At 33.8% G+C, this 12,199-nt stretch overlaps 2 protein-coding genes across 2 annotated transcripts in view; one reads left to right on the top strand and one right to left on the bottom strand.

Annotated features, from left to right (window-relative positions):
* LOC111504358 (arrestin domain-containing protein 3) overlaps positions 1-11,441 on the bottom strand; it is a 45,590-nt gene extending 34,149 nt beyond the window's left edge. Inside the window, exon 1 of the mRNA XM_074172671.1 lies at positions 11,329-11,441. Coding sequence (XP_074028772.1) covers positions 11,329-11,365 — 37 coding nt within the window. The 5' untranslated portion in view covers positions 11,366-11,441. The remainder of the gene's footprint in view (positions 1-11,328) is intronic.
* On the top strand, positions 3,466-10,609 carry LOC111504359 (uncharacterized). Its single transcript, XM_023158903.2, has 2 exons — positions 3,466-3,586; positions 9,077-10,609. Exons 1-2 carry the CDS (start codon positions 3,573-3,575, stop codon positions 9,972-9,974), a joined length of 912 nt encoding a protein of 303 aa, XP_023014671.2. The 5' UTR covers positions 3,466-3,572; the 3' UTR covers positions 9,975-10,609.
* Positions 11,442-12,199: the final 758 nt, after the last annotated feature.

Genomic DNA, 12,199 nt, shown 5'->3' with positions numbered 1-12,199 from the left:
TGAAAATTTCCCCATATTGAAATGATTCAGTTCAACATATAATTTATTTCACCCTCATTCATTGTTGATACATTTCTTCATTTCAATAAATTTTTATAAACCATACTTTTTAATAGTTGACATAATCTTTATTTTTCAACTAACCTAGTCAAATACAAATGTTTACACTTAGCAGACTGTGTTAAAATATTATGCATGTACTAACAAATTTTTTAGTATTTATAGACATTCATTTGATATTGTACAATTGTTAATAAATTTGAATTTGAATTTCGTGACGCAAACGCAATTTATAGAGGTATAGTTTTCAATATCTTGTGGAGTGTCTTTGCGGCCAGATGAAATTAGATGTTATATTACTAGGAGTTGATATTATTTTTTGGTAATAAAACCGTCTTCAAGCTGATGAGTATAAAGTTAAAGGATGATTTTAAAAATTACGTAATTTTTATAGTCTTTGCTTGATATAATATTTTGAATTCAAACTTTTCAAGACCGTTTTTTCAAAACGTTTTTTCAACTTTTACCCTTTCAAAAATGAAAGCGACATTATAACATAAAAAGCAATAAGTTTTCATGTTCTATTATTGCAGAAAAAGGTTTCTTTCTGAAGTAACTGCAGGTAATATGGTCGGTTATGGTAATATGGCTAAGACCTGGTTGTAGATATTTCATCAGTTCGGACTTCCATTGTCTAATATAATATAAATTGATTTGAAAACCCTGAAAAAATAAAAGATTAACCGAAAATAACAATTTTATTGAAACAAAAAACTGAAATAACATACAAGCTACAACCAGAAAATAAAAAATTGAAATATTAATAAAAGCTGAAAATTAAAAAATATCATTGACAAAAATGAAAAATAAAAATAAAAATTAATAGATTCCAAACCAAGTTACGTCACGACGTTTCGATTGTTGGTATCCACAATCGTCTTCGGGTGATAACTGGCCTTATTCCTCCGAGATCTGACTATTTATAGGTAGGTCATTCAGGTGCTTTCACCTTTCACCTATCCCCTCTTTCCTCTTTTCGCTTCATTGGTTTTAGCGGAAGATGACCGTTTGGCGGTCATAAGTTGTTGATCATGCAGTGCTTTTCTTTAATGCCCCCCCCCCTTTTATTTTTTGAACGGGTCAACTCAAAATGAAATTAATACATGAAACTTTCACGATGGCGACTGGGCGCCATCTGGGAAAAAAAATAAATGAAAAGGGGGGTCTTGTGACTCATCTTTTTGAAACTCCTGACAATTGCTTCACAATCCTAGAATATAATGTCAATATCTTCAACTAGTACAAAATGGCGGAACTTTCAATAATTGCCTGAATACATTGACATTTAACTACATAATATGAGATAAGAAGCTTGAGGTCAGTTCAGAAGACGCTCGAAATGATTGTCTTGAACTTCTTGATATCGCATATGCGATATTTCACGCCGAACATTTTCGAACACAGTAACGTCAATATCTCTACATATATTTATTATTCTCTGCCGTATATCCAATATTGAAGCAGGTTTAGTTTCGTACACTTTTAGCTTTTCCTTCAAATAGCCCCATGAAAAAGTTCAAAGGTGTCAAATCTGGGGAGCGGGCTGGCCATTCTGTAGGACCTCGACGGTCAATCCAATGACCGGGAAAAGTAGTATCCAAATAGTTTCTTACTTGTCTGGAGAAATGTGGTGGTGCTCCATCTTGTTGAAATACAATATCCATAACAAATTCATTAGGATTCGCTTCGACGATTTCAGTGATGAGAGGGTCAACAGTAGTTTTCAGCATATTCAAATACAGTTCCCCTATTCAATTTTGATCAATAAATAGAGATCCTTCAATATGTTTTCCCGATATTCCTGCCCAAACGTAAATTTTTTATGGATATTGAGTTATTGGGTATGCGTTTCCTGGAAAACGTGAGGGTTGGTGTCACTCCAATAACGAAAATTTTGACTGTGAACATTGCCGTTCAAAAAAATTTACATTCGTCACTAAAACAAATATTGTGGAGATAGGTAGGATGCCTTGGTTTCCATCATGATTTCACAGAATTCTGTTTTCCGATCAAGGTCATCTTCAGATAATTGGCGTACCAAACAAAACGGCCGTCTCATTGAAGCTACATCTGTCAAACTAGTTCACCATGGACGAATACAGCATTCAACAACACGTGCAAATAACAAAATTGTTTTATCAAAATGAATGTTCTATTTGGGCGCCCGTTACGCCTATTTCACGATCGTCATAATCGTCATACCGGGAGGACTATTCGCAATGTAGTGGATAAATTTGAGTCCAGTGGTTCAGTAAACGATCCAAGAGCGTCCAATGCATTCCAAAAAAGTCGATGTTCGGTGTGAATTTTGAGCTAGCCGCGTCATCTTTCTATATATTTCTTTGAGAACGACGTTGGCCAGGCCATCACTGTCAACGGCGAGCACAATAGATCGATGTCTATCAACTTCTTTCAACAGGGTGGCGCTATGTGCCACACAGCTTATTCTACATTGGATATTCTGCAAGAGCGATTTGATGGTACGGTCATCTCATGTGGAGGTGATATGAACTGTCCACCGAAGGCGTGCGATTTGACCCCGTTAGACTTTTTCTTGTAGGGTTTTCTTAAGTTGCAGATGTATGCGAATAAGCCGTCGATCAAATTCAGCCTGATTTATGCGCCAGAGTCATGAAAAATTGGACGTTTCGGATGCGTTCTACCCAGAGAAGCCGTTGCGGACATTTGAACGACGTTATATTCCACACATAATGGTATCAATAGGTCCTTCAAACGAATACAAAAATTCGATGATATCTTACACACACTTTGTTTTATTTAAATTTAAAGTCCAAATTTTGTTTTCTTTAATCGTGCATGATCCATCCATAAAAACCTATGTGTTCTCATAATATTTTCATTTGTCCTGACTGTAACTCATGTAGTTTTTGCTTTGTTTGTTGTTTAAATTTTTGTAAAACTCATGTATTCAAATCAATACAGTATTACCTATATCACTTGAATAGCCATATTACCGACACCCTGTCGGTAATGTGGTGATATTTTTTTAGTGACGTAATGAATTGGTAATTTTTCTCAAATATGTCGATAAACACTTTTCGAAAGTTCATTTTGGTCCCAAATAAAGAACAAAAAACTTGAGGTGACTATGTTACCTGAAGGTACTCCTGGAGGTACGTACTTTTTTTTATTGCCTGAATATAATATATTTATGATAATCATTTGATCACTCCCGAAATATCAAATTGAACAATTTTCAAAAAAAACTTTGATTTCAATACAAAAGCTTAGTCATCAAACTATGTACTTGATTACTTACTTAATTAGGCGTTTGCTTTCAATAGACATGAATTTATCTCAAAGGTCAATAAAAATAATGGTTATGATTTAGGAAACGAAAACATTATTCAATATTGCACAACGTTATTAATTATATCGGAAATGTGACGAAAACGTGACCGAGAAAGATTTTTGAATATATAAATACAATTATGAAACTGATGGGATTTATTATCATTTCACATTATTAACGTTCATTAATAAGTACAGAAATGAAATATTTGAAGTAAGTATTGTTAAATTCTTCGGTATGACTGATATGTACTTGAGTATGTTTTGATTGTGATGTGTAACTACAAACCTTTTTTGTCATCATTATAATTGCACGTTTTCAAGATCAAAGTTGCCGGTATTTTACAGAGATCACTCTAATTTTCATTACTCAACTCTTGCATGCAAAATATCTCAACCACTTTGGTATTTACCAATAACAACATTTTACTGGATACGTTTGGTTCTATACCTATATTAGTTTACAATATAGGTTTGGTTTCGGTAAAAATACTCATATATACACCATTCTGTCAGTCAAAATCTGTTTTTCGGTTAACCCTCAGGAGTCGAAATTTGTGAGCTAAGCATTAACGGTGTCTTACCTTTTAACGTAGTACGTAATTTATAACGGGTTGGGCGTGATTTAAAACGAAATGATATGTGATTCAAGTGGTGATACTTGATTACTTGATGAAAACGTATTATTATAAGATTTTCACGAAACAGTTGACAAAATCGCAATACGTCTTCGTATGCACATGAAGTGATATTATAAATCATAAATAATACAAAGCATAGAACCCCGAACTAAAGCAGCATTTCCGTAATGATATCAATAGTTAATTGTTCAATCAAATTAAATGTACTGGTTTTGTTCAGAATTTTGCCAATGTCAAGATATTTTGTACCACAACCTCTTGTGATTGTTAAGACTACTATGTTATTGTTTTCATGAAATAAATTATTTAGCCTATGGCTAGTTCTTTTGATCGCAGGGTAATTATTCTGTTTGGTCTTTTATTATCAGATCTTACTTTGAAGAAGTAACTTCAGGTTACGGAAGCGTATAAGGGCCAAAGATTATTTGTTTATTTGATCCACCATAATTTCGAGTTAAAGTCGAAATTTCGACTTTTATCTCGTAATTTCGACTTTTATTTCGTAATTTCGACTTTTATCTCAAAATTTCAACTTTTATCTCGTAATTTCGACTTTTATCTCTCAATCTCGGCTTTTATCTCGTAATTTCAACTTTAATCTCGTAATTTCGGCTTTTATCTCGAAATTTCGACACCCTTTTCAAATCACTTCGGCAGAGCTTCAATCTTCTCATAGTGGTATGATTTTTACGAAGAAATATAACAGAAACCGATTTTATCGAATATTCAAAGCCTACTCATTTTTTGGTTGAACCATCGGGAACCATTCTGCTCCAGTTAGTTTTTTTGCGTCATTAGATCTCTACGATTTTTCGAAACGAGGAGAGGAAACCCAAAATACCTAAGAAATGAACATTGTATCTCTTCGAAGAACATACCGACAGTATTATTTGGTTGCCATTGCAATCTGTGTTTCTACATGACGTTTAAGATATGAATGAGTATTCTTTCAAAATGTTAATAAATTTCTACTAGAAATTTCTTCAGTTGTAGTGAAAAATTGAATTTTAGATAATTTTTGATAATAAAGTGAGGATATCACTGATCAGATTGATTTACTATGATGAGAAACTAATATTTTGGCCAAAGTCGACTTTCTCCTACTCGTGCGGAAAGCATTTACTTTTTGGAAAAGGTACTGAATAATATCAATGCATAATTATCAATCCAAAATTTATTCAAATAACATAATTAATTCACTTCTCAGGTTAATGTATAAATCAATTGTGGCATAAGGATCTAGGGACCTTGTGTAATTATTTTTTTTCATAAAAATTGAACATAATTTCCAAAAATCTTCATCACAGGCTGTCCGGAGATATGTACAATCCGACGAAAAATGTTTAAAAGCGAATGATGGAATCTTAATGATGTGACCTTTAACTCCATAAAGGGAAGGCATCGCATACAATAAACTTGGTCTCCCTGCTGGAGCAGTAGCATTTCTTGTTTTCCTATGAATACTCCATTCAAAACATAAAATGTCATTAATAACAACTTATCTCTTACTTGTACTAATGGTATGAAACAAAATTGAACTGAAGACTTGTTCAAAAATGATATATCAAATAAATTGCCTTCTATTAGGGTTTGAAATAAATTCATCCAGTACTGTGCATTATGTTTACGTAATATAGACCACCAAGATTCTATCCTTTGATTGTGCATGTTTTTTCCATACAAAAAAATATGGTCGATTTGTTGATTCAGTAATTCAGTATCCTCTCCATTACTTCATTTTCAGTACCCATATCGGTTCGTAAAGTTCTGGGACATCCTCCTTTTAAGAAATATCATCCAATTACCTGAGAAAATTTGAATTCATGTGAAAAAATATGAATCGGCGGCTAAACGAACATCAGAGAGAAACCAATTTGTATCATTCAATTCAATTGTTTTGATCATGACGAATGTGACGATGATATATGATCTTCAAAATTACAAATTTTTTCAAGTGTGACGATGAGAAATAATAAATAGTGTGGTAAAATTTAATGAAATATCATTGACACGAGCATCTTCAAAAATGTATATTCAACTGAAATATTTGTTCTTGTTTCAACATCAGTTCGAAATGATTATTGTTGAAATTATTGATTGATTCAGAGTTAATTATTTTTTCTAACCTCAGGGTCGCTTGAGGTTGATCCCACTTTCAACCATATATTTCCATTGAAATTTCAATCACACAACAATTTCACGAACCTCCTGTTAACATCACCTCGTAGTAAATTATAATGCACTCAAGGAACCATATTTCTAGTTTTGAATCAAAATTATGACTTTCCAATCGAAATTACGAGATGAAAGTCGAAATTACGAGATAAAAGTCGAAATTAGGAGAAAAAAGTAGAAATTACGAGATAAAAGTCGAAATTACGAGATAAAAGTCGAAATTACGAGATAAAAGTCGAAATTATGGTGGATCAAATAAACAAATAATCTTTGGCCCTTCTACGCTTCCATAGCAGGTACAAATGTGTCCCTATTGTACACATGAGTTTTACAAATAATACGTTCGTGTGCATTTTCCACATGTCTGGGATTCTATATAGTAATATATCATGCACATTTTAGTATAATTTTCAACCTTTTCTATATTACTTTAAAAGTTGATTGCGTTTTCAAAAAATCATTTTACTTTCATCATTCAAAAGAATATCCCATCATTCAAAAGAATATCCCATCCACGGCTTTGTAACATTAAATTTCTTCTTGTACGCCTGAACAATTTTGCGTTTCCATAGAAATACCAAATATTTGTGAAATTATTTATCACCTCGGTAGCAATAACAGAATTCAACCAAGCCGGTAGTGTTAAATGTTCTACCCTTCGCCTACCAAGGTTGCCATTTGGATTCACTCACAAATATTGCATATTTCCTTTACTACAATTCAGCTGGTTGGGTTGGCGTGAGCAATTTATTCATTCCACTCATCAATCGACCGTCAGGTGGAACGGTGATTCAAGACCAGAGGCCGAACGATATATTTTCACTGGCTATCGTCCAATCCGTGCTAGGAATCGCGCACGTTTATCTTCATCTCGCACAAGTTTCTACTTCTGAGGGTTGCTGTAGGGGACGACAGCTATTTATATATTCCTTTATATTTTTTACTTTCATTTTTAATCTTTCAGAGTAAAATCTGTATTTCTGGTAAAAAAATAGAAATTGCATCACGTACTGTGTTATTTTCTGGTGAAAATTTTTTATTCAAGGTTCGCAATTCCTAGAGTCGACTCAAACACCGCTGCCTTCGTGTTTTTTTGTTTTATCCAGATTATACAGAATAAACCAAACACGTTGTTGTTTGAAGTTTTTCCTATAAATGAGGGCCCATTTTTTCTTTTTGTCCCACAGATTCAAACCTTCCATTTTCACTATTGGATTGAAAGGTCAGCAAGACGTTTTGCGTGTACTGTTTTCTGGTTCGAAACAGTGTTCCAAGTTTTTGAGAAGCAGCCTTTGCAATTCCAGCGACATGATTATGTCAAGACATATTGGTGTAAATTTCAACCCTCAACAAACTCGTCGAAGCAGAAAGCGGCATATCTGTCCTAACATTGTTATATTCGGTTCGTAGACCTTTATCTTTTTTGAAGACAACCGATGATTCGAAATTCATTTCGACCCCATTTTGAAATCACTTCTAGATCCCCATTAACATATGCAACCTCCTGCTGGAATGGAATGACGAGACAAGTGTGCTGTCGTCAGCACAGCAATAAATTTAATTTTTGTTTTTTTCCAATAAATCGTTGACATACAATAAAAACTGACTTGGAGACAATATAGATTTCTAGGAAACACCAGCGTTGATGGTAAAAGTATTCGGGAGATATCCACCGACGCCGACGGTCACTTGGAGGAAACGTTCTTTCAGGAAACTGGAGAGCCATACACCAAAATGAGTAGTGGTCAAAATTTCCATAAATGTGGATGCAAAACGACCACATAGTCAAAAGTAGTAGACCTGAAAGCAAAATTTATTTTTCACAATTTCTTTCGTACAATCATCACTCTAAATACCATCGCTGCTATGGAATTTGAATACGATTCGTTTCATGTTTTTGTCATTGTTTTCAATTACTCACTAGCGATCCCATGAGGCTTTGCACGGGTCACATCAGCTTGTCCATGAAGAAGGTTCCAGTTTTCACCTGAAGGGCTTGCTTTTAAATATTTTATAAGATATAAGGGCTGGAAGTTTCACCTTCTAGAAAGCTCTAGAGCAGTCCAGAATATTTCAGAGTATTCGAAAAGTCCGGAATGTTTTGGAAAATTCCGAAACATCCCAGATCATTGTGGAACCGTCAAGTGAGTTATGTGGTGCGGTAGTTCTCTATTCTCCATCAATGAAAAAGGTTTCTATTTATCTAAAGGGTATGCCTTTCAAAACATACCGTACCATTCTGGAAAGCTGGTGAATATTCGGGAATAATACGAACCGTTCGGAACCATCTTAGGTCATTGTGGAACATACCAGAATAGTCCAGAATGCTGTGGAATGTACTGGAACATTGTAGACTATTCGTTGCCTTTTTTTGAATGGGTGTGGTTACCCATTGGTGAGGGTATATAAAGCAAGATAACTCTACTTCTTATGATTTGATGTTCATACTTTTATTCCAACTACCACACGATTTCACATCAACCCCATGAGAGGAGCCGGGTACCCCACACGTGATCAATTGCAAACTTCTTCATCACACGCTTGAATTGTCAATAACATTCAATACAATGGAAGTCCGAATTTGTTATATAGTGAATTGTTGCATGGTCGAAACTCCTCCGGTAGCACAAAACCTCCATTACTCAAGAATAATATCGTCATATTTCACACAAAACATTAATGAATTTCACTCATAACCTTTCCTCTGAATCACCCTATCCATTAGTGAAAACCATATGAAAATCCGTTCTATAGGTTTTGAATTTATGGCGTTCAGACAGAGGCAGACAAAACGCGGGATATTAAGTTATAATATATATTGAAATTCATGATATTTATTGATAGTTTTGCAAAACAATTTGATTATAGAATATTATTGTGGTTTTCAGTTACTACTTGGTTTTTGCCTTATGGGTAGCAAGTTCAGTTGATTCTCAAACCTCCGATGAACCATATTGTACAAAAGAGCAAGAGTTTTATTGGTTTTGTCATAACATTCAGCCAGATCTGTACAGCCTGAGATCACTATTAGCAGCCAACTCAACCCTCGTCCGTACTCTTGCGTTCAACAACTTGAAAGGAAAGTTCGATGTATCCATTCTCGCCAACTTCTCTCAATTGAGAGGCGTTCTGATCTACAATAGCACCTTTGATTTCTTCCAAATCCATTCCAAGTCTCTAAACAATATATATTTGTCAGACTCTACCTTTCCATCTGGAACAAAATTTTCAAATTGCTGCGCACACCTTGAGAAACTGACAATCAAAAACACAGTAGGTTTGAATCTCCAAACCGGGGCCTTCACAGATTTTCGGAGGCTCAAAAAATTGTATCTGTCCAATCAGCAAATACCTCGAATAACGAGTTATACATTTAAAGGGTTGAGATCCCTTAAGAAGCTTTCTTTGACAAACACAACTACCACTGCTATAGAATCTGACGCATTCGAAGACCTCACCAGATTGAAGGAGTTCTACTTAGAAGATGACACCTTGCAAACCATTGAAAGCAATGTCTTCAAACCGTTAAGAAGATTAACAACACTGACCATCTATGGGGAGAATTTGAAAAGTCTTTCATTGGATATGTTCAGTAAGCAGAGAGGCCTTACACAAATCGGATTGCCTTTATCAACTTGGAGAATGGTGGATGTTGAAACAATACCGAGAATGTTTCCAAAGCTGTATGCTTATTCGTACATAGGGGAATGGAAAAATGCTGATGATGAAGAGTATATCAAGGGAAAATTATTCAGACTCAGCCAACTGCTTTTGGACAGACAATAGCAAAGAGGGAAAGTAATCTACCATGATAGTATTAGCCAAACTTTTCAACAGTAGGGTGTTTCTCAACTGTTTGGACTAAGTTTCGGTGTTTATTTACGTGTTTATACGAATAATTTATTTTCGAAATACTATTGCAATTTTCTACTTCGCTTTGATTCAGATAATTGAAGTAACATCAATTATTAGTATCAATTATATGTATAACATAGGATATTCATTGTTTATTTTTGAGTTCAACTTTTTTTATCCAATATCTTCCCAAACAAATTAACATCATCATGAGATGACTGATTTGTTGAAATTATCAAATTAAACTTCCACAATCATAGTGGCAGCCAATATATTAATAAATTGAAAATGAGGAGGTTGGATATTCACCTGCTAAATGTACAAGAACAATGAAGTTGGTCTAGCAATATGATTCTGTATCTGTAGATCCCTACCTACTCTACAGATAGAGATAGCAATATTATTATTATAGACTTTATTTATAACCAGAATACCATGAATACCACCAGAATACCATGAATATTCTACAGTTATGAAGAGGAAGAGAGAGAAACATATCACTTACCTAACTTGTGATAGATAAGTGATATATTTTATGTTGAGTATCAATAAAGTTTTACAAAATAGTGTATTTTATTGAATGGAGTGGAAATTTCTCAAGGGTCTCAATCTGCATTTCATCTCAATATACGCTTTCAATATAAAAACATATCAACAATACAACTACGCAAATACAATGAAAAAACAATAGTTTACATTTGGAAATATATCACTTACCTAACTTATGATAGATAAGTGATATTTTTATTAATAAAGTATAATAAAGTTGTATTGAACACTGTATTTTATTGAACGAAGTGGATTTTCTCAAGATTCTTAATCTACCTCTTATCTCAATAGGTATACACTTTCACCAAAAAATTAATAATGATAATACAATTACACAAATACTAAAAAAACACAAAAAGTTGCATCTGAAAAGATACCACTTACCTGATTTGTGATAGATAGGTGATAATTTCATGTAAAAGTATCCATAAAATTGTATTAAACAATGTATTTTGTTGAACAGTGTGGAAGTTTCTCAAGGGTCTCCATCTGCCACTCATCTCAATTTACAAATACCATTATACAAATTCAATTACATAAATACAATAATAATACAATAAGCTACATCTGAAAGTATGTCACTTAACTAACTTGTGATAGATAAGCGATAATTTCATGTTGAGGTATCAATTAAGTTGTATTAAATACTGTAGAAATTCAAAATATAGACACTGCGGTGGTAGACTTGTTGAATGCTTGTTATTGATATTGAATTTTATTATATTACTGAACTTACCTTTTGTTGACAGATTCTGTAACGTTCCGAGGATCATCTTCTGCTTGTTTCATCAAATTTCTTTTATTCACTTTCAAAAGCGGTGATAATTTTACGTTATATGCTCACTGTCAACAGTATATGTCGATCGCATACTGAATACTGAGTCATGCTAAGCGAGGAGAAAAAATCGTTTGACAACAGCGCTGTCTGTTAGAGTGAGAAAAAAGGGAAGCCAGACATACTGGCGTCATTATGCGTTACGTTACCTAGCAGTTTACCCTCCCATAAGAAGTTATCACTTCAAAAATCGTTTCATCGCTAGTATTTCTCTAATATTCAACGATATAGATAACGGATCTTTTGTTATTGCGGGTTTGTACAAGTGACCAAGAGACGACATGAATTTGGCGAAGTAGCAAATATAAATTCATAAAAATAATGCAACAAAACACAAGGAAAATGTCAATGTTTGATATTTAAAAAAATTTCTCAAAATTTCTCTCGTGAAAATATTGCTGGAAAAAATAATGGGTTATTCGGAAAACAATACTATACTGATTGTGATACTGTGCGAGGCAGAGGAACTTTTCTCAGTTGTACCTATTCTCACAGCACAAAACAATAAACCTTCACCTCCAGAATGATTCACGACAAAACCAATGCAATTTCAAACTTTCTTCATTACTTGTACCGCATCGGTTTGTGAGGCATTCAATGAAGAGTAAGGAGGGGTGGAACATGTTTGTTTTTAATATCAGTTAGGAATATATTTTCTAGGGAAAAACGAAAAATTGAAATTTTCAATTATTGTAATCGGAAGAACTTTTATAATTATATGTATGGAATTGATCAAACACTTTCATTCCAGATGAGTGCTTATGTGAAATTC

The sequence above is a fragment of the Leptinotarsa decemlineata genome, unplaced genomic scaffold (genome assembly GCF_025532065.1).
Source record: "Leptinotarsa decemlineata unplaced genomic scaffold, Ldec_3_MD MMD2_tig00000133_RagTag_RagTag, whole genome shotgun sequence".
Taxonomy (NCBI): domain Eukaryota; kingdom Metazoa; phylum Arthropoda; class Insecta; order Coleoptera; family Chrysomelidae; genus Leptinotarsa; species Leptinotarsa decemlineata.
Note: the sequence above shows the minus strand (reverse complement) of the source record. Positions and strands in the feature narration are given on the sequence as shown.